At 46.3% G+C, this 19,901-nt stretch overlaps 1 protein-coding gene across 3 annotated transcripts in view; it reads right to left on the bottom strand.

Moving 5' to 3' along the window:
* The window catches only part of nbas (NBAS subunit of NRZ tethering complex), a gene marked incomplete at its 5' end in the record, with an annotated part of 391,676 nt that overhangs the window by 324,334 nt on the left and 47,441 nt on the right, over positions 1-19,901 (bottom strand). For all 3 annotated transcript variants that reach the window (XR_014630909.1, XR_014630910.1, XM_084453787.1), the window contains 4 exons: positions 1,363-1,441; positions 6,544-6,681; positions 10,132-10,283; positions 18,830-18,955. Coding sequence is in view for 1 of the 3 variants with exons in the window: in XM_084453787.1 (XP_084309913.1) it covers positions 1,363-1,441; positions 6,544-6,681; positions 10,132-10,283; positions 18,830-18,955 (495 nt within the window). The remainder of the gene's footprint in view (positions 1-1,362; positions 1,442-6,543; positions 6,682-10,131; positions 10,284-18,829; positions 18,956-19,901) is intronic.

Below are 19,901 nucleotides of genomic sequence, written 5' to 3' on the forward strand. Positions count from 1 at the left end.
TCTAATATATAAAAACCCTTCAATGCCTTTACATCTTCACCGAGCTCTCCAGATGTGCTCATATATGCAGCATTATAAAACAGCAAGCTCAAATCAAGCAATCTGATTGGTTCATGGCCGTCGTATAATTACCATTCCAAGGGTATGACATCTAATTTCTTTGCACAATTTAGTATCAGTCCATGTCTTTAAAAAAAATCTGCCAAAAGCTGTAATTTAGGCTTTGCAATTGTCACTATAAGTTTTAATATTTTTTTCAGGCGAAAGCAGAGGCGGGGTGGCCATCGGGAGCACCGGTGGCCTGGCGCGCTAACTGACCCCACCCCCCCGTCAACAAATCGCACAAGCACGACAATCACAATTGTCTTTACCCCTCCCCCCCCACCCAACAAATAGCACGACAATCAGAATTGCCTGTCAGCAATTTCCCTGTGTAGAATGGGTCTGTGTAGAATGGGTCTGTGTAGACCGGGTCTGTGTAGACCGGGTCTGTGTAGAATGGGTCTGTGTAGAATGGGTCTGTGTAGAATGGGTCTGTGTAGGTCCACTGTGCTCTGGCATATGCCAATTTTTTTTCAGTTTCTGAAACACGTAAAGTTCTAGTTATTCTGCGATTGTGCAGGCAGTGTTATAGTTTTGAGCGATCTTTCTTTTTCCAAGAGAGCGCTGCAGCGAAGCAGCCTGGGATGTGAAGAGGCGATCCCTGGATTCCATCCCTCACTCATCATGACGCGTCCCGTCCTCAACTCTAACAAATGGACTTGAAGCTACAACTGACAGTGACACCATGCATATTTGATGTGAAATAAGTTACTGCTATGGGAACAATGATGTGTCTGGCTAACAGCTGGCTAGCATACATTTTGTTGGCAATTATATTTGACAGTCGATATGTTGCACAGCAAATATGCAGTAATGTTACAGCTACACTTTGTTCATGGCTAGGCTAGCATTAGCATTAGCATTACGTCTGGCGTTAGTTTGGCTGCTAGGCTTGTTGTTTGTTGCTATGGGACGGATATTAGCACAGAGGGACTATAATGACGGTCAGTAGTGACTGAGCAATGATATTTGTCTTTATAATACAAACTAAACTATTTGGGGTGTGTCCATTACTTTCATACTGCCATGCTTGGTGGCTGTTTTATGAAAGCAATAGCTCACTCCAAGCCTGTGGTTTATAGGTATTATATCACAGCTAAGGGGCTTCACATCGGGCTGAACAACGGCCCTTAGCTGTGATATAATTACCATATACCACGGCCTGTCCTGAGCTTTTGCATACTTATCGTATTTATGGTGGATTACGTTCAGGTGTGAAACTAGAAAAACAGCGTGGTTGGTCAGCTGTTGAACTCTCACCTCGTATGTGGCCAGGCGGTCCAGATAACACAGCAGCTTCAGACGGCTGCGACACAGCTCCTTCTGCTCCAGCGTCAGCCTGGAGGAAGAATCAAGCGCACACGGCCGCAGGGAGGGACTCAGTCAATCACCCAGACTCCAGAGCATCCCCCTGACCTCAAATCAACCCATCCTATGTGGTGCACAACTCGCTCACCAGAACAGACACAGTGGAAATACAGTAAGTCACTGGACTTCACTGGGGTACAGCTCTATATGTATTTTTAACATTATTTCAAACAAAATCAATCAATCAATCAAACCACACCAACAATACCCATAGCTAGCCTACATAATGTTTGAATACTGATCACAAATGAATCTGATCAGTTACGACACAAAATACCATTTATCAAAACAAAAAAACACACTCAGTTTTCCTACCTATATATATATATATATATATATATATATATATATATATATATGTGTGTGTGTATGTGTGTGTGTGTGTGTGTGTGTGTGTGTGTGAGTGTGTGTAATATCTGAATACAGAAAGAGAGAGAGGGAGGGAGAGAGAGCGAGGGGCTCTCTGAGAGAGGGGTGGCAACAAGGACTCTACAGCTGTCTGGGGCTTGAATTGTAGAAATTCAGTCAACCACATGACCAGATAAACCACAGATAATCAGCTCAATAGATTGCAAATCAACCATTATGAGACCACAGATAATCCAACTCAATGAAGACAGACCACAAATCAACCATTACAAGACCACAGGGACTGAACCATAATACTCACATAACTCTTCTACCACAACCTCAAATCAACTTTCCTCAGTCTGTGGACCTTACAATCACTATACAGATCACTATTAATATTACTATACAGACTACTATCACTATTACTATACAGATCACTATCACTATTCAGATCACTATCACTATTGCTATACAGATCACTATCACTATTACTATACAGACTACTATTACTATAAAGATCACTAGCACTATTACAAACATCACTATTACTATACAGATCACTATTATTACAAGACAAATCACTATCACTATACAGATCACCATCACTATTACTACTGTATACAGACCACTATTGCTATTACTATACAGATTGCTATCACTTACTATACAGATTGCTATCACTTACTATACAGATTGTATCAGTTACTATACAGATTGCTATCACTATTACTATACTGATCACTACTCACTATCACCATTATTACTACTATACATATTGCTATCACTATCACTATACTGATCACTATTACTATACAGATAACTATCACTATTACTATAACGTATCACAGACAGATACAGTATCACAGAGAGAGATAAACAGGGCAACACAAACACACACCCATACGCATATATACACACTCCCTCACTCACACACACACACACACACACAACACAGAGACCGCAAACACATTAACACCAATTTGGTAGTTCCTTCTTGCCACTCACACACAGTGCGCTGCTCCTTGCACACTAGAGCCTTGATTTACTAAGATCTCAAATAAAATATGTTAAATTGAGCCTTCATTCATCAACAGACTGCATGTTGTTAATATACTTATCAACACAGAGTAACTGCATGGATGACGGCAGGTGAAACAGGGAGGTTTTGCGTGTTGCTCTTGAATGGAAACCTGTACATCACAGTGATCAGAACGGGCCAGGACGTCACAGCGCCAATCGGTACTGGACGGTACTGTACACTGGACTGAACAAGAGGCCATTGTTGGAGAGGCGATACTTTTGAATTCTCTTTTTTTCAAAAACATGTCTCCTTCTCGCTACAATGAGTGCAGTCGTCTTTCTGAATGTGTGTCTGGTAAGAACAATACCAGCTCTCCAATCATGTAACAAACACAGGCACAATCGCCTGTCACTAACTCTCAGGTTTGGCAAATCACATTAGGTGCCTTAATTCATCTATTTGCATTTTCTCCTCTGACTATTTGGCACTGTCACGTACAGTCAAGCTTTATCCAATAAGTCAGGCTTTATCCACTAATGCTGTGTTCACACCGGGGCGCGGCGAGAAAATTTGCGCCACCCAGTTCGCCCAATCTCGCCGCGGGATCAATGGGTCGCCACGCAAATCCACCGCAGAGAGTTAAAAAAAACTGAACTTTTGCGAATGTCGCCGCGCGGCGAATCCTGGCCGTTGCGCCGCCGAGTTCTGCGATTCGCGCCGCCCGCCGCCCAGTTTGCGCGAATTGTATTGACTTTCTATGTAAACTCGCCGCGCCGCAGGAAACATTCGCGCCCGGTGTGAACACAGCATAAGTCAGGCTTTATCCACTAAGTCAAGCTTTATCCATTAAGTCAGGCTTCATCCACTAAGTCAGGCTTTATCCACTAAGTCAGGCTTTATCCACTAAGCCAAGCTTTATCCACTTAGTCAGGCTTTATCCACTAAGTCAGGCTTTATCCACTAAGTCAGGCTTTATCCACTAAGCCAAGCTTTATCCACTAAGCCACGCTTTATCCACTAAGTCAGGCTTTATCCACTAAGTCAAGCTTTATCCATTAAGTCAGGCTTCATCCACTAAGTCAGGCTTTATCCACTAAGTCAGGCTTTATCCACTAAGCCAAGCTTTATCCACTTAGTCAGGCTTTATCCACTAAGTCAGGCTTTATCCACTAAGTCAGGCTTTATCCACTAAGCCAAGCTTTATCCACTAAGCCACGCTTTATCCACTAAGTCAGGCTTTATCCACTAAGTCAGGCTTTATCCACTAAGTCAAGCTTCATCCACTAAGTCAGGCTTTATCCAATCAGACAGCACACAGAAATGAGCCAGGCGCACATCTGAGAGACGCAACGCTAGGTGCAGCCTGTTAGTACATCAGCTTGGACATTTTAATGCACATGGCAAAAGCCCTGCATGTGATTTTACACACCAAACCCTAAGATCAGGCCCCGAGTGTGAGCAGGGTTGAGGACTGATAGTGATTATTCTGATCACGCTAGCAGGGTTGAGGACTGATAGTGATTATTCTGATCACGCTAGCAGGGTTGAGGACTGATAGTGATTATTCTGATCACGCTAGCAGGGTTGAGGACTGATAGTGATTATTCTGATCACACTTGCGGGGTTGAGGACTGATAGTAATTATTCTGATCACGCTAGCAGGGTTGAGGACTGATGGTGATTATTCTGATCACGCTAGCGGGGTTGAGGACTGATAGTGATTATTCTGATTACGCTAGCAGGGTTGAGGGCCGATAGTGATTATTCTGATCACGCCAGCGGGGTTGAGGACTGATAGTGATTATTCTGATCACGCTAGCAGGGTTGAGAGCCGATAGTGATTATTCTGATCACGCTGTGACCAGGAGCAAGCGCACGTTCTTCACACGTCTGTCAGGCATGGCTCTGATCTTTCACCGCCACCATCTGCAGTAATCACACTCTGCTTCAGTGCTCCCAGACTGAAAATGAGGCGCTCGAACTTGAGCGCCCCACGCACGCACGCACGCACACTCTCTCTCTCTCTCTCACACATAAAGGCTGCACACTAACACAAGCTACAGACACACACACACACACACACACACACACAGACACTCTCTCTCTCTCACATAAAGGCTACACACTAACACAAACTACACACACACACACACAAACTGTGTGGTGCTGATCGATGTCAGTCCTTTGCTATAATGGCTGTGTAGTTAAAAAGAAATTAAGAGAATTATTATCTGTCTTCCACCTCAGCCAGGGCCACAAAGCACTATGGGTAAAGTTGGGAACGTATCAGTGAAGAGGAGCTGGACTGTCCTTGACATCAATGCGTATGGGGGGGCACTTTATCACTTTAAGATCCACAACAGGGAGAGAGAGAGAGAGAGAGAGAGAGAGAGAGAGAGAGAGAGGGAGAAGGAGAGAGAGGAGTAGAGAGAGAGACATGAGAGAGAGAGGAGGGAGAGAGAGAAGGAGGGAGGGAGGGAGGGAGGGAGGGAGGGAGGGAGGGAGGGAGGGAGGGAGGGAGGGAGGGAGGGTGAGAGAGAGAGAGGAGGGGGGGAGAGAGAGAGGGAGATAGGGTGGGAGAGAGAGAGGGAGAGAGAGAGAGGAGAGAGAGAGAGGGTGAGAGAGAGAGGGAGAGAGAGGGGGTGTGACAGAGAGGAAGAAAGAGTAACTCATATCTATTGTCAGCTGTCTCCACAGAGAGATCACCACCACCGTTTTAGTCGAAAAAACATAGCTTTTCTGCAAATCGGCTACAATGTAAAGAGGCCCTGTGTGTGTGTGTGTGTGTGTGTGTGTGTGTGTTTGTCTATGGAAGTGCACTGCACTGTACATTTTAAATATGTTTGATTATGCGCCGTGGCTTTGCCAATGTGTGTGTGTGTGCGTGCGTGCGTACAGTGCAAGGTGATTAGTGATCACTAAAGGGTTTTTCATTAGTCTTTCCTGGGCACCAGGCAACAAAAGCATAAATTATATCCAACAGATTATCCACTAATCTCCTCCCTCCCTCTATCTCTCCCTCCCTCTCTCCCTCCCTCCCTCTCTCCCTCCCTCTCTCCCTCCCTCCCTCCCTCTCTCCCTCCCTCCCTCTCTCTCTCTCTCTCTCCCTCCCTCCCTCCCTCCCTCCCTCTCTCCCTCCCTCTCTCCCTCCTTCCCTCTTCATCCAAACCTCTTTCTCCATATGCTACTCTCTTCCCATCTCTCTCTCTCTTCACTCCTCTCTCCCTCCATCCCTCAGCCAACAAATACAGTATGATTCTCCCATCCACTCCTCTGGTAATCCTCCATCCACGCCTCTGGTCATCCTCCATCCACTCATCTGGTCATCCTCCCATCCACTCCTCTGGTAATCCTCCCATCCACTCCTCTGGTCATCCTCCCATCTACTCCTCTGGTCATCCTCTATCCACTCCTCTCGTCATCCTCCCATCCACTCCTCTCGTCATCCTCCCATCCACTCCTCTCGTCATCCTCCCATCCACTCCTCTGGTCATCCTCCCATCTACTCCTCTGGTCATCCTATATCCACTCCTCTGCTCATCCTCCATCCACTCCTCTGGTCATCCACTCCTCTGGTCATCATCCATCCACTCCTCTGCAACCCTCTGCTCATCCTTCCTCAATCCTATTCTCATTCTCCTATCCAATAAAAATAAGAGTGCAGGAAAAAAAACACATATCCTGCCCGGCAACAGTCTCACCTGCTGAAGTCCACCTTGGCCAGTAGCTCCTGTCGTTTCTGGTTCTCCTTCTCCCTCCTCCTCTCCAACTCTTCCTCCGCAGACAGGAAGTCCTCGTAAGGGGCGTCGTCCAAGTCCAGGTCACCTGGTAGGATGAATCTGGAGAAGAGAGGAAGAGGAAGTATAAGGCGAGGAGGTCAACTCTAGGTCAACCTAGAAATGACAGAGTGATGCTACAGTGGGATTTTAATGTGTACAGTAGGGCTGCACAATGAATCATGTATTAATCATTATTGCTGCGACTGTGGATTTGGCAATATACTAATCTTGAAAGGCCATGATTAAAGCATTTCCTTTGAGTCGCCCGCTGCATTCAAAAGTGTCTGCTAAATGACTGTAATGTAATGTAGTTAGTGCTACATGTGCATGTAGATTGAAGAAAACGCCTGTGTATCTTCATTGTGTGCATCTACATTTTCAATAGGCTACGGCACGATCCCATATTATAATTGGATGTGGCAATTGGGTTGGCTAAACGTGAGACACAGAACTAGCTAAGTTAACCCCATCGAATCCCCATGGGTCTGTAACACTGAGCCCTGTGTGTGTGCGCGCGTCTGTGCGTGTGTGTGTGTGCGCGTGTCTGTGCGTGTGTGTGTGCGCGTGTCTATGTGTGTGCTTAGCTAACGTTAGTCCAGATGGCAGCAGCCAAAAGAAAAAAAGTGGACATCGAGCTATTTTAAAGCACCAAGTCAAAGAAAGTCAGCTCAAAGAACACGCCAACAATAATAAAATAGTAGTAATAATTGCCTGCTCAATGAAGCTGTTAGGCCTACATGTGTTTCCTCAACAAGCCATGTATCAATGTGCAGGTGACAGAAGCAGTCCTGCCAGGGGGCTCAGAGAGAGGAGAGGAAGGTGGAGTTGCAGGGTCACAGGTGAGCTAGAATAATAGCATAATGACTTGGTCATATGTTAGTTGTGGGATTTAGTACAGTATTGTGACAGGTGTTAGGCTGATGATACTGTAACACTGGTTCATCAATGTTAATGTGTGTTTGAAATTAGAATTGTGAATAGGCACGTGTGTCTGGTCATATATGGAATCCATCAATGTGTTATTTGATCAGGTGACAATGACACAGCAGCTCACAACCGTTTCTACAGTTGATTGACACAGTTACAGTTACAAATCAATGTTTAATCCCCACACATAGTACTTATTGTTTGTTTTCCGACTGGATTTGATGTTTAATGCAATAACATAATGATAGAACGTCATTAGCTCTGACTGTGAGCATTCATACCAGCTGATGGAGAAAACTACTATGCAGTGGAAAGCGGTGCAGTTCTCCATGTGTAGCCTATGATGCGCTTTTGCTGAATGTTTCAGTGATTGCTTGTGTTTGTAATAAAAAATTAAAAAAAAGCTTGGACTTGCAAAGATGAACCTTGGCATTCTCGACTACTCTTAATTATTAGAAGAAATCGATAACATGTTTCCTTCCTCACTTGCAAAAGACTGTTAGCGCTTAGCAACGAGCAGCCAAGCATTTGACAGTGTCCATTCTCTCCACTCAGATCAGCTGGTCTGCGCGTGAGCGGGTGTTGCGCAATACGGACCCGCTGTTGTGCAACACAGAATTGGAGCGGAAGAGAGATGAGAAATGTCTCTTCTGATCATTTATAGGGAAAATGCTTCCTAGACGAATATCTTCATCTTATTGCCAGTTAGAAACAGGCTTGGAAAGATAAAAGGTGCAAGATAATGTTAATAGGGCGTAAATAAATATAAAATACATTTTTAATACTGTTAGTTTTGACCGGGCGCAGCCATCTTCTTTGTGACGCGTCGACGCACGTTTCGCAAGTTGACGTATTTACGTAGTGGATGACGTGGACGCGTCGCCCCGGCCCTACAGGGTCAGCTCACTGCTACAGAGATACGTCACGTCTCCAGATGAACACATTCCACTTTCATTGCATGAGAACCACCAACTCTCTGAAAATCCATACCAGGTTTTGCTCGTTACCTTGCAGCCACAGAAAGTTGGCTTGAGTCAGCACAACTGCAAACAGATCTAGAGAGGCATATATATATATATATATATATATATATATATATATATATATATAATCTATAATTAAAGAGATTAGAAAAGTGAGGCGACAAAACCTAGATGTTGATCTGTGCCCTGAGAGAAGTGCTGGTGCTGCTGGTTGAGTGACTGACAGCAGAAGAAGCGCTCATCTTGATTTAGCTTCTTTTTTTTTTTGCACTAACACACAGAGATATCGCCCAGCCCTAATATCACCTAAACACACATCATGTTATCCATGAGAGCATCTCTCCTCTAACAGAGCTCCTATAACTGTCCTCTAACAGAGCTCCTATATCCTATAACTGTCCTCTAACAGAGCTCCTATAACTGTCCTCTAACAGAGCTCCTATACCCTATAACTGTCCTCTAACAGAGCTCCTATAACTGTCCTATATCCTGTCCCTGTCCTCTAACAGAGCTCCTATAACTGTCCTCTAGCAGAGCTCCTATATCCTGTCCCTGTCCTCTAACAGAGCTCCTATATCCTGTGCCTGCCCTCCAACAGAGCTCCTATATCCTGTCCCTGTCCTATAGCAGAGCTCCCCTGGCCGGCCTGTCCCTGTCCCTCCCCTTGTCCAGACCTCCCTGGACAGCGTAGGTCCCACAGCGCTCATACGTGCTAGGGGACCTGCAGGCTCCTGGACAGGGCTGAATCTTTCATTCACTCACGTTTTACCTCTTTTACAGCAAGATGGCAGGAAGAGACTTGTTTACAAACTAAAGGCCTAAAGCGTATAATATGCACGTTAAAGGCACGGGGGCGGAGCAACGTTACGGGCCATAATTTGACAACACAAATGTAGCGCAGGAACTGCTGGAGTAAGCAGACATGGGCTTGTAGGGGTGGGCTAGGGTAATGGGCTGGTAGGGGTGGGCTAGGGTGATGGGCTGGTAGGGGTGGGGCTCGGGTGTTGAGCCTGGTAGGGGGGGGCTAGGGTGTTGAGCCTGGTAGGGGTGGGCTAGGGTGATGGGCTGGTAGGGGTGGGCTAGGGTGTTGAGCCTGGTAGGAGGGGCTAGGGTGTTGAGCCTGGTAGGGGTGGGCTAGGGTGATGGGCTGGTAGGGGTGGGCTAGGGTGATGGGCTGGTAGGGGTGGGGCTAGGGTGTTGAGCCTGGTAGGGGGGGGCTAGGGTGTTGAGCCTGGTAGGGGGGGGCTAGGGTGTTGAGCCTGGTAGGGGTGGGCTAGGGTGTTGAGCCTGGTAGGGGTGGGCTAGGGTGATGGGCTGGTAGGGGTGGGGCTAGGGTGTTGAGCCTAGTAGGAGGGGCTAGGGTGTTGAGCCTGGTAGGAGGGGCTAGGGTGTTGAGCCTGGTAGGAGGGGCTAGGGTGTTGAGCCTGGTAGGGGTGGGCTAGGGTGATGGGCTGGTAGGGGTGGGCTAGGGTGATGGGCTGGTAAGGGTGGGCTAGGGTGTTGAGCCTTGTAGGGGTGGGCCGGGGTAACCAGACTGGTAGGGGTGGGCCGGGGTAACCAGCCTGGTAGGGGTGTGCCGGGGTGACGAGCGTGATCAGACCTGCCCCCGTCCTCCCCGCGGCCGATGGCGATGAGCGCCTCCAGGTCGGTCCCCTTCAGGCCGTACTGCAGCAGCTCCCGCGCCGCGTCCACACCCTCCGCCACGCGCTCCGCACACTCATGCAGCACCCAGGAGCGCTTACGGATCTTACTCTACAGCAGAGAGGGAGGGAGGGAGGGAGGAGAAGGAGGGAGAGGGAAGGAGGGAGGGAGGAGAAGGAGAGAGAGAAGGAAGGAAGGGTGGAGGGGGAGGTGGGAGGTATACAGAAATGAATAATCGTGTTCAGTGTTTGTTGTTTGTTTCATGCTCAACGCCATCCGCACTAAGAGATAAGCACACACACACACAAACACACACACAAACACACAAACAAACACACACACACACACACACACTGGATGTTTACGCTGTTTGTTTACCATGTAGTCCTGGATTTTTACACTGTTTGTTTACCAGGTAGTCCTGTATGTTTAGTTGTTTACCAGGTAGTCCTGTACAGTATGTTTAGTTGTTTACCAGGTAGTCCTGTATGTTTAGTTGTTTACAAGGTAGTCCTGTATGTTTAGTTGTTTACCAGGTAGTCCTGTATGTTTAGTTGTTTACCAGGTACTCCTGTATGTTTAGTTGTTTACCAGGTACCCCTGTATGTTTAGTTGTTTACCAGGTAGTCCTGTATGTTTAGCTGTTTACCAGGTAGTCCTGTATGTTTAGTTGTTTACCAGGTAGTCCTGTATGTTTAGTTGTTTACCAGGTAGTCCTGTATGTTTAGTTGTTTACCAGGTAGTCCTGTATGTTTAGTTGTTTACCAGGTAGTAGGGATGGGAGAAAAAATCGATTCTGTTACAAATCGCGATTTTTGTGTGTGACGATTTTTAAATCGCCATGCTGCCCCAAAATTGATTTTTTTGTTATAAAAAAACAACAACCAAAAAACAACATCCTGCTAGAACGGAACGCTTCACGTAGTAGCTAGTTACGGTTATTATTCAGTCAGAAGTAGTGTTGCATGGTATACAGATACTAGAAAGGTACCGCCCTGTCGTCAAAAACGGTACAATACGCCATTTTATTAGTACCGGTACTTTAAGAATGAGCCATATTTCTGAGTTGGGTCGAGGCAGTGTGCGTCTCTCTCCCTCTCTGCTACTCTGTCCCTCTGGGGCAGTGTGCGTGTGAGTGTGTGTGTCGCGATCTGCTTCTCTCTGTCCCTCTGCTACTCCCTTTCCTCTCCGCTACTCTCTAAGCTGAGTGCGCGTGCCAACCGTCTGTCCAGCTCACCAAACTACTTTCAGACCATTCGCTTATTTCTGCAAATGTTTGGGGAAAACACAAATCTAACGTAAACAAAGTTGTAAAATAGTTTGCAAAGACCGTTCGCGAAGGAAAGTGAAAGGGCTGAGGGCTGCTCAGTTGGTTAGGGGAGAGCTGGGTCAAAAGTCGCCCGGGACGAAAGTCGCGTTCACATTTTCTCCAGAATGACTGGACCTGCAATCACGTGGTTATACATGCCTGCACATATTACGGTGTACGAGCTCAGTTCAAATTTTGGGCGTTATCGCAGCATATTTGACAGAGATATCGATGGAAACCCCTTTTGCCCCATATAAGTAAAATAATGGTTCTCATAAGCATTTTTCGATTGTAAAATTGTGTTCACTTGTTTTAGTTTGCAAACAATTGCAATTTTCTTAGCATATCTACTGGCTACATGATAGCATAGCTTTCAAGTTTCGTGCGAGCAAGTCGTGCCTGCAAGCCAGGGAGAAATGACAGGAGACCGTGGCGGGACAAAAGTCGCATTGTGATCGCTTATAACCAGAGGGGTGCGCAAGTGACATTTGGGCAGAATGAACAGGTGAAATGAAAGCTCTCGAAGAGATCTTTCTAATGTTGGTCAACTTTGTATGCAGTTTTAATGTGAAAGATAAATCTTAAATGCAGTCAAGACAAATTATTTTGCCTCGTAACTTTGTCAAACCCCCTGGTTCCAGTCAATTGGATTATATAGGCTACTTTCATTTACAATGATGTTACCTTATGAACACAAATAGCTTAACCTAAAGGCCTACATAAACACAATAGCCTAAAACCATGTTTATTTACAATGTATTTTCTTTCATTGACAGCATGCCAAGAGTTAGGGTGAGGAAAACGACGCGCGGTCTGCTTAGACCTGAGACCATCAGGAAGGCAGCTCAGGAGGTCGTTGAAGGCTATATATTATTATGATATTATGTCTAATAATACATTCGTTGAAAGCAAAGACAATTGCATGCCAAAAAACCCCCAGATAGGACACACTTTGCAGCAGCGCAACTTTTGCCCCTCTCCTATGAGACTTTTGTCCCGCTCGGCAGGGACAAAAGTCGCATTGCGCTCGGTCCATTCTCGCCCTATTTATATTAAACTCATATCCTAGGCTAGCACGAACATTACAGTTGATAATAGTGAAGGACATGTGCAAGTTGTGTCATAAAATGTGGAATCTCTATCTCTCTTAATTTCGGAGTAAATGGAATCAAACCAAAAAATGAATGAAATGAAATGAGAACCCGGTTCTCCCCTACTCTCCCCCTACTACTTTTCCAAAAGCAAAAGTGCCTATTTGGTAATATTTCATATTTAAACCCAATGCTAATAGCTGGGGAACCTCATAACATCAATGAGTCAATCTGTAAACTCTGGAGCTCGTCATGCCGTAACGTGAACACCGTTGCTCTGTGCTGTGAGGCTGCGACCCGCTCTGCTGCGCGCACGGACAGAGTGAAGGAGAGGTTCTCTTTCATAGCATTCGTTTCGTGTCTTACTATGGGAACGCCCCCTGCGTGACCTCATCAGAAGCTCAATAACATTGCGCCAGCCCTCATTGGCTGGCACAGATGACACCCATGTCTGGACCCTCCTCAGTCGTCATTCAAAAACCTCTTCTCGCTTCTCTCAGAAGCCTGCATACAACTGTGCGGGTAGCTAGCTAAAGCTGAACTGTCCACCGACTCGAGCGACCAACTCGGTCAACGGGCGCTTTGCTCTTCGCTGCTTAACGTACGTTGTAGAGAAAGTAGAAATACTTCTGACAGAGTAGTAATATTCCTGACACAGAGTAGCAATACTCATTTTTTTCCACATAATACAGATTGTAGCAATACTTTCTGCGTTACTAGCGGGTAGATAGCAATATCTATACACTTCTTCGCACGGCAGCTGAACAAGCTAGCTAGCGATTTAGCAGACCTGCTAGCTTCTAGCCTTCAACCCACTAGCTAGTAATGGCTAACGTTGAGTCTAGTGAACACAGTACAGCTGAGGCTAGCCAGACGTTTTGCTCGTGTGGCAAAAAGATAGCTAACTGGGATACTTACTCAAAGTGTGTGGTATGTCTGGGACTCCCCCATGCCCAGTCTGCCGTTGACTCCTCAGATGAGTGTATCCACTGTGCTGCGTTCCCCCCTAAACTTCTCCAGCGCCGACTGGCCTGCCAGGCTAGCCTGTCCGGGGGGGATCCGCTCGTGTGGAGCAGCCGAAACGCTGCCCTCGCAGGAGGTGGAGGCTTCTCCAACCATACCTGGGCCGAGCTGGGCGGACTTAGTTCCACCGAGCCCTGACATCGGTTTCCAGATGTTGGATGACGTGAGAGATGACGGCTTTGCCGCTGCTCATTTCCCAGGGAGAGATATGGACAACATGGACGGAGAGTCGCCCGACTCAGATCTCCTGTTGTCTACTGATGATGAGGAGGACTCCAACTTCTCCGTCAGTAGGCGCAGGGCTGCAAAGCCCCCTACGCCTGTTGGAGGTGCCCAACCTTCTGCGCCATCTCCCCTGGAGCTTGACATGCAAGACATGTGCAAGCGAGCGGCTAACAGGCTGAAGATCCCATGGCCCGTCGCCCAAGCCCAAGCTGCTAGATCTCGTTTTGACGGCAAAAGACTGCAGACGGCGGCAAAGACGGGGAAACATATGATGCCGTTCTTTCCGGAGCTTCTCGACGAGATACCCGTGTCGTGGAAAGATCGGCCGTTCAGCGGGAAACAGCCCGTGGTTGGGGGTTCTCAGCTGGATTGTGAGGGGATGGACTCCCTCGGCTGGTGGCGGCCAGCTCCCGCGAGGAGGTGGCTCGTCACACTGTGGTACCATCGCGTTTATAGGGCTCACCCTGGACTCTGTCCAAGCCAAAGCATTTTTGTCCCCGGAAAGAGTGGATACAATGCGTGCGTGTTTGACGTTGTTTCGCAGGGGCAACTTGGTTCCCCTAAAACAATGTCAGAGGCTGTTGGGCCTGATGGCCTCCTCGGTTGTGGCCATACCTCTGGGGCGCCTGTATATGAGAGGCGTCCAGCGCTGGGTGGCCTCTCTGGGTCTGGATCCTCATCGCGACGGTCACCGTCGTGTGAGGGTCTCCAGGGACTGTTCACTGGCCCTTCGTCAGTGGTTGAGTCCAGGCTTCTTGACTCAGGGCGTTCCTGTAGGACCTGTCCTGGCCAGGAAAGTGGTCACCACGGATGCCTCCCTTCAGGCCCCTGCAGGTTTGCGTGCACACTCTACCAGGGGTTTAGCGACCTCGTGGGCTCTCTTTAAGGGTGTCCCTATTCAGGAAGTGTGTGCGGAGGCATGTTGGGCTTCGCCCCACACTTTTGCTCGTTTTTATAGGTTGGATGTCACGGCACCAACTCTAGCACATTCAATCCTGTGTTAGTTCTAAATAAGACAACTGTACTTACTAAACTCAGTTTATTTATGCTCTCAGCAGCATAGTGGCCACAGCCAACAGAACACCTAAAACACCCGCGCACAGCGCGCCTTACGCGTTCCTCTAGTTTACCGTAAAGAAGAAACTCACCACCTAAGTTAACTTAACAATCTCGTCTCTTTTTTTTAAACAAAAAAAACTTCAAGGATAATTCAGGAAAACAAAAAACATATTTATAAACAGTCATTCAGTTAACAAGCTTCCACTGTCCATTCTTCAGTGCCTCAAGCAATACCAGGGAAGATGCTCCCTTTTTGGTCAGACAGTCTGCCAGCTGTTCCTTTGTAGTTGACCACAGAATACGTTGGATCCTTTTGCTCTGGATAAGTTCTTTGATTCCACTTATTTCTAGTCTCAGTCGTTTCTCAGTCACTGACTTGGTGGACTTGATGGCATCCACAAGGGAGTAGTTGTCTGTTACACATATCACAGGTAGGGTGCGCCGTTTGACCGTTCCTGTGGTAAGTTCAGAATAGAGGGAGGACAGAAATATGGCATTATCAATACCATCAGCCAGAGCAAGTGTCTCTCCTGCCAGCGTGCTACGAACCACTCTTCTGATCCTTTTTGATTGCCAGCAGATTGGCAAGAATCGTCCTTCCTCGTCCATCAGCACTATGATATGTCCTCCTTGTGTTCCTCCATCTGGGAGGTTTCCCATGGAAGCATCACTGAAAACAACAAGCTTCAAAGAGCCCTTCTTTCCTAAGTTCTGAAACTTCAGGGTGACATGTTCTGATTTCAGTTTTCTTACTACCTTATTCGCTTCATGCATGGTTTGTACAGTAGCATGTTTTAGATTGGCTGCAAGGACGCATGTATCAAACATGATATCTGGCCTACTCTGTATAGCCACCCATAAGTTGTCCCATCTTTGATCTTAGGTCGTCAGTCTCACACTCTGTGAGAAGAGCATCACGCTGCAAAGCTCTTGATGGGTCTATGAGAATGGACTGAAGATTCTTTATGTAGATCTCTTGTTGTACGAGCACTCCTCCATCTACTGTGGTGAGCTCCATTCCCACGTAGCGAAAGTTGTCCTGTTCCTCACGTTCCACTTGGAAAACTGTTTTGAGGTGGGGGATGATTGTGGTGGCAAATGCGTGCGAGCCACCCCAGATGAAATCATCAACATGACAGGCAAGGACACAAGTCACATTACACTCTTCTTTAAGTCAGTAGAAGACAGCAGGATCCACTTGTGACATAGTGGCCCTGTGTTCAGCTTTGTTGCTTTGACTCTGTTGTACCAGTAAAGCGAGGCTTCAGTGAGTCCATAGACACATTTTCTTAGCTTCCAGTGTTCCCTCACTTTTAGCCTCAGGAGGAGGGCGAATGTGGATGTCCCGAGACAGCTCCATTCCTTGAAGAAAAGCTGACTTGATATCCATAGAGTTCAATGTCCATGTTTTCTGACATATAACTGACATGAGTAGTCTGAGGGACTCAGATGAGCATGTAGGTGAGTCCTTCTGTAGATCTTTAGAGTTGAATTCTTCAAAACCCCTAGCCAAGACGCGCTTTGGGTATTATACAATCAGGGGTTTCTTTTAGTGTACACACCCATCTAGTTGACACCTGCCTTTGACCCACATCTTTTACCTCCTCAAACACCCCATTCTTCTTCCAGCTACTGATCTCATCTTGTCTAGCCTTATCAAATGATACACCGTCTGTTACTAATACATCATTTTGCTGCATATCAGAACATAGTTCTACACTATCCACTGGCTTAACCTGAAGGTTGTCTACCTTACCAAGATCAGCTGACCCCAAAGTACCGGCGATGTCAGAAGTTATCCAGTTATCCAGCCATTTTTCACCACATACAGTCCTCGTGCATGCCGTATCAATGACAGCCGATCCCAGTGCCTCAACCATGAATATTTCCGCATCCGATTCCTTAGAAAACAGTGTTATATTACACTCATCAGGTTCTCCCGTGCATTAATTTTGTTCTGTCATCTTGACAAGTTCTTTCTTATGTGGGCAATCTTTCACCCAGTGGAATGTGCTTTGACAAATTCCACACTTCGTTCGTCTTCCATACTTATCAAGTGGATTTGTGCCTGCAAATGGTGCTCTAGCTTGCCCACCTTGGGCTCGCGGCTGCTCTCTTCTTTGATCTGTGTAGTATGCTGCATCCTGATTCACTTTAATGACTCCCGTCTTTTGCTCATGCTTGTCTCCAAATATGCGTTTTAGTGCTGCCTTCATATCAACAAAAGTATGCTTACCACATGCAGTCAATGCCAGTTGCTTGTCTTTCACGTCGAGACCTGCTGTATCCAGTAGTTTAAATGCTAAAACAGCATCGGGTAGAACCATATCGAATTTACGCATCCTGTTATATTTCTGTTCAAAATCAACAATATAGTCCACCATCGAGACGGCATTCTCCCGCGATATCCGATCAAACTCAGAATAGGCTTCGTAAGCCCTGTCCTTCTCTTCTCTCAAAAACACATTGTCAAGTTCCCGAATCAAAGTGGTCATTCCATCATCCTTATTTAGATCATCCGCAGGTATTCCTAAAGCAATATCCCTCACCCTAACCTTCAACGATAGGGCTACAGCCAACGCTTGTTTCTTCTTGCACAAGTCCGTCACCAGTCTCCATATTTCCACTTCATTTTTCCAACTCTCAAAAGACTTCTTCTCATCAAACTCAGGAGGCAGTCTGTAGTTATTACCATTAGAGGCAGCCATCCTCTGCTACCATTGTTAGTTCCAAATAAGACAACTGTACTTACTAAACTCAGTTTATTCATGCTCTCAGCAGCATAGTGGCCACAGCCAACAGAACACCTAAAACCCCTGACACCTGCGCACAGCGCGCCTTCCGCATTCCTCTAGTTTACCGTAAAGACTGTATTAGAAGAAACTCACAAAACTGTATTAGGGCTATCATATTAACTGTACTATAAGCACCCACCAAAGTTAACTTAACACTCAGTTTGGGTTCCTCTTAGGACTTGGCATGAGTGAGTGTCTCACCAGACCACCCTCCTTGCTACGGAAGCGAGGAAGAGGTGTGCTTGTTTTGAATGATGACTGACGCCGTGTCTACACCTTATATAGGAGGAGGGTCCTCCCCTCCAGACATGGGCGTCATCTGTGCCAGCCAATGAGGGCTGGCGCAATGTTATTGAGCTTCTGATAATTCACGCAGGGGGCGTTCCCATAGTGAGACACTCACTCATGCTACTCAGAGAACCGGGGTTATGTAAATAACCTAAAGATCAGTAGCCTGGCTCCCGCCCCTGAATCTGAATGGCAATTCAATCCGAGTGTCAGACTAGTGGAGCACAGCAGACACTTTCAGCGTATAATTGTAGCATCCCAAGCTTATTATTTTACAGAGTACAGATTTTTTTTTTTTTAAAGAATAAAATAATACAATAAAATATACATATTTATATATGTAATTTATTTAGTTGACATTCTTGCTCCGCCTCTGCAGACAGCGAGATCAGTAGGCTACACCTGACATTGTATTATTCCATTAGCCTACTTGTCCTGATGTTTTAGGTTTTTGCCATGGTATCGTTTCAGTATCAGTATCGAGCTACTTTTAGCAGGTATCGTATCGAATTTATAATTTTGGTATCGTGACAACACTAGTCAGAAGAGGCAGCAAACATGTCGGACGACAATGAGAAGATCCATGCTGCACCTCCACAATTCAAATCGCACATCTGGAAGAAATTCGGCTTTCATAACTCACCAGGTTAAAAAATCGTCATATCGAATCGCAATATTACAGAATCGCAATTGCCACAAAAATCGCAATATAAATCGAATCGGCACCCAAGTATCGGGATAAAATCGAATCGGGAGGTCCCTGCCAATTCCTGTCCCTACCAGCTAGTCCTGTATGTTTAGTTGTTTACCAGGTAGTCCTGTATGTTTAGTTGTTTACCAGGTAGTCCTGTATGTTTAGTTGTTTACCAGGTAGTCCTGTATGGAGGCGATGCTGACGGTGCTTTTCCGCCACTGTCTCTGGAAGACCAGGTCAGAGTCCAGCCCATAGGCCTGCGCCAGGGACAGCGCCTCGCCATACTCCTCACTGTCAATCTAGAGAGCACACACACATGCACGCACACACACACTCACACATGCACACACGCACGCACGCGCGCACGCACACACGCACACACACACGCACACACGCACGCACACACACACACACACACACACACACAGTTAAGAATACAGTCCACATCCCTTTATGATTAATGAATTCACCAAAATATTAGCCTAAGGACAACTGTAGTGTGACGAAGACATTTTCCTATTTTCTGCAGGATTATACTAATAAAGCTGCCAGTGCCTCCAGCCCTTCTGAGAGAGACTGTTCTGGACCGGCCCTTCTGAGAGAGACTGTTCTGGACCGGCCCTTCTGAGAGAGACTGTATTGGACCGCCCTTCTGAGAGAGACTGTTCTGGGCCGGTCATTCTGAGAGAGACAGTTCTGGACCGGCCCTTCTGAGAGAGACTGTTCTGGACCGGCCCTTCTGAGAGACTGTTCTGGACCGGCCCTTCTGAGAGAGACTGTTCTGGACCGGCCCTTCTGAGAGAGACTCTGTTCTGGACCAGCCCTTCTGAGAGAGACTGTTCTGGACTAAAACTGTTATGACCTTAAATGCAGGCGGGCGGAACTGAATGGCTCTCCAAAGTGAAAAATGTGGTCTGCGATGTTATGTTACAATGCTATACTATACTGTTACAATGCTATACTATGCTATATTACAATGCTATGTTACAATGCTATACTATGCTATGTTACAATGCTATACTATGCTATACTATGTTACAATGCTATACTATGCTATATTACAATGCTATACTATGCTATGTTACAATGCTATACTATGCTATGTTACAATGCTATACTATGCTATACTATGTTACAATGCTATACTATGCTATATTACAATGCTATACTATGCTATGTTACAATGCTATACTATGCTATACTATGTTACAATGCTATACTATGCTATGTTACAATGCAATACTA

This window comes from Borostomias antarcticus (assembly GCF_949987555.1).
Source record: "Borostomias antarcticus genome assembly, chromosome: 19".
Lineage (NCBI taxonomy): Eukaryota > Metazoa > Chordata > Actinopteri > Stomiiformes > Stomiidae > Borostomias > Borostomias antarcticus.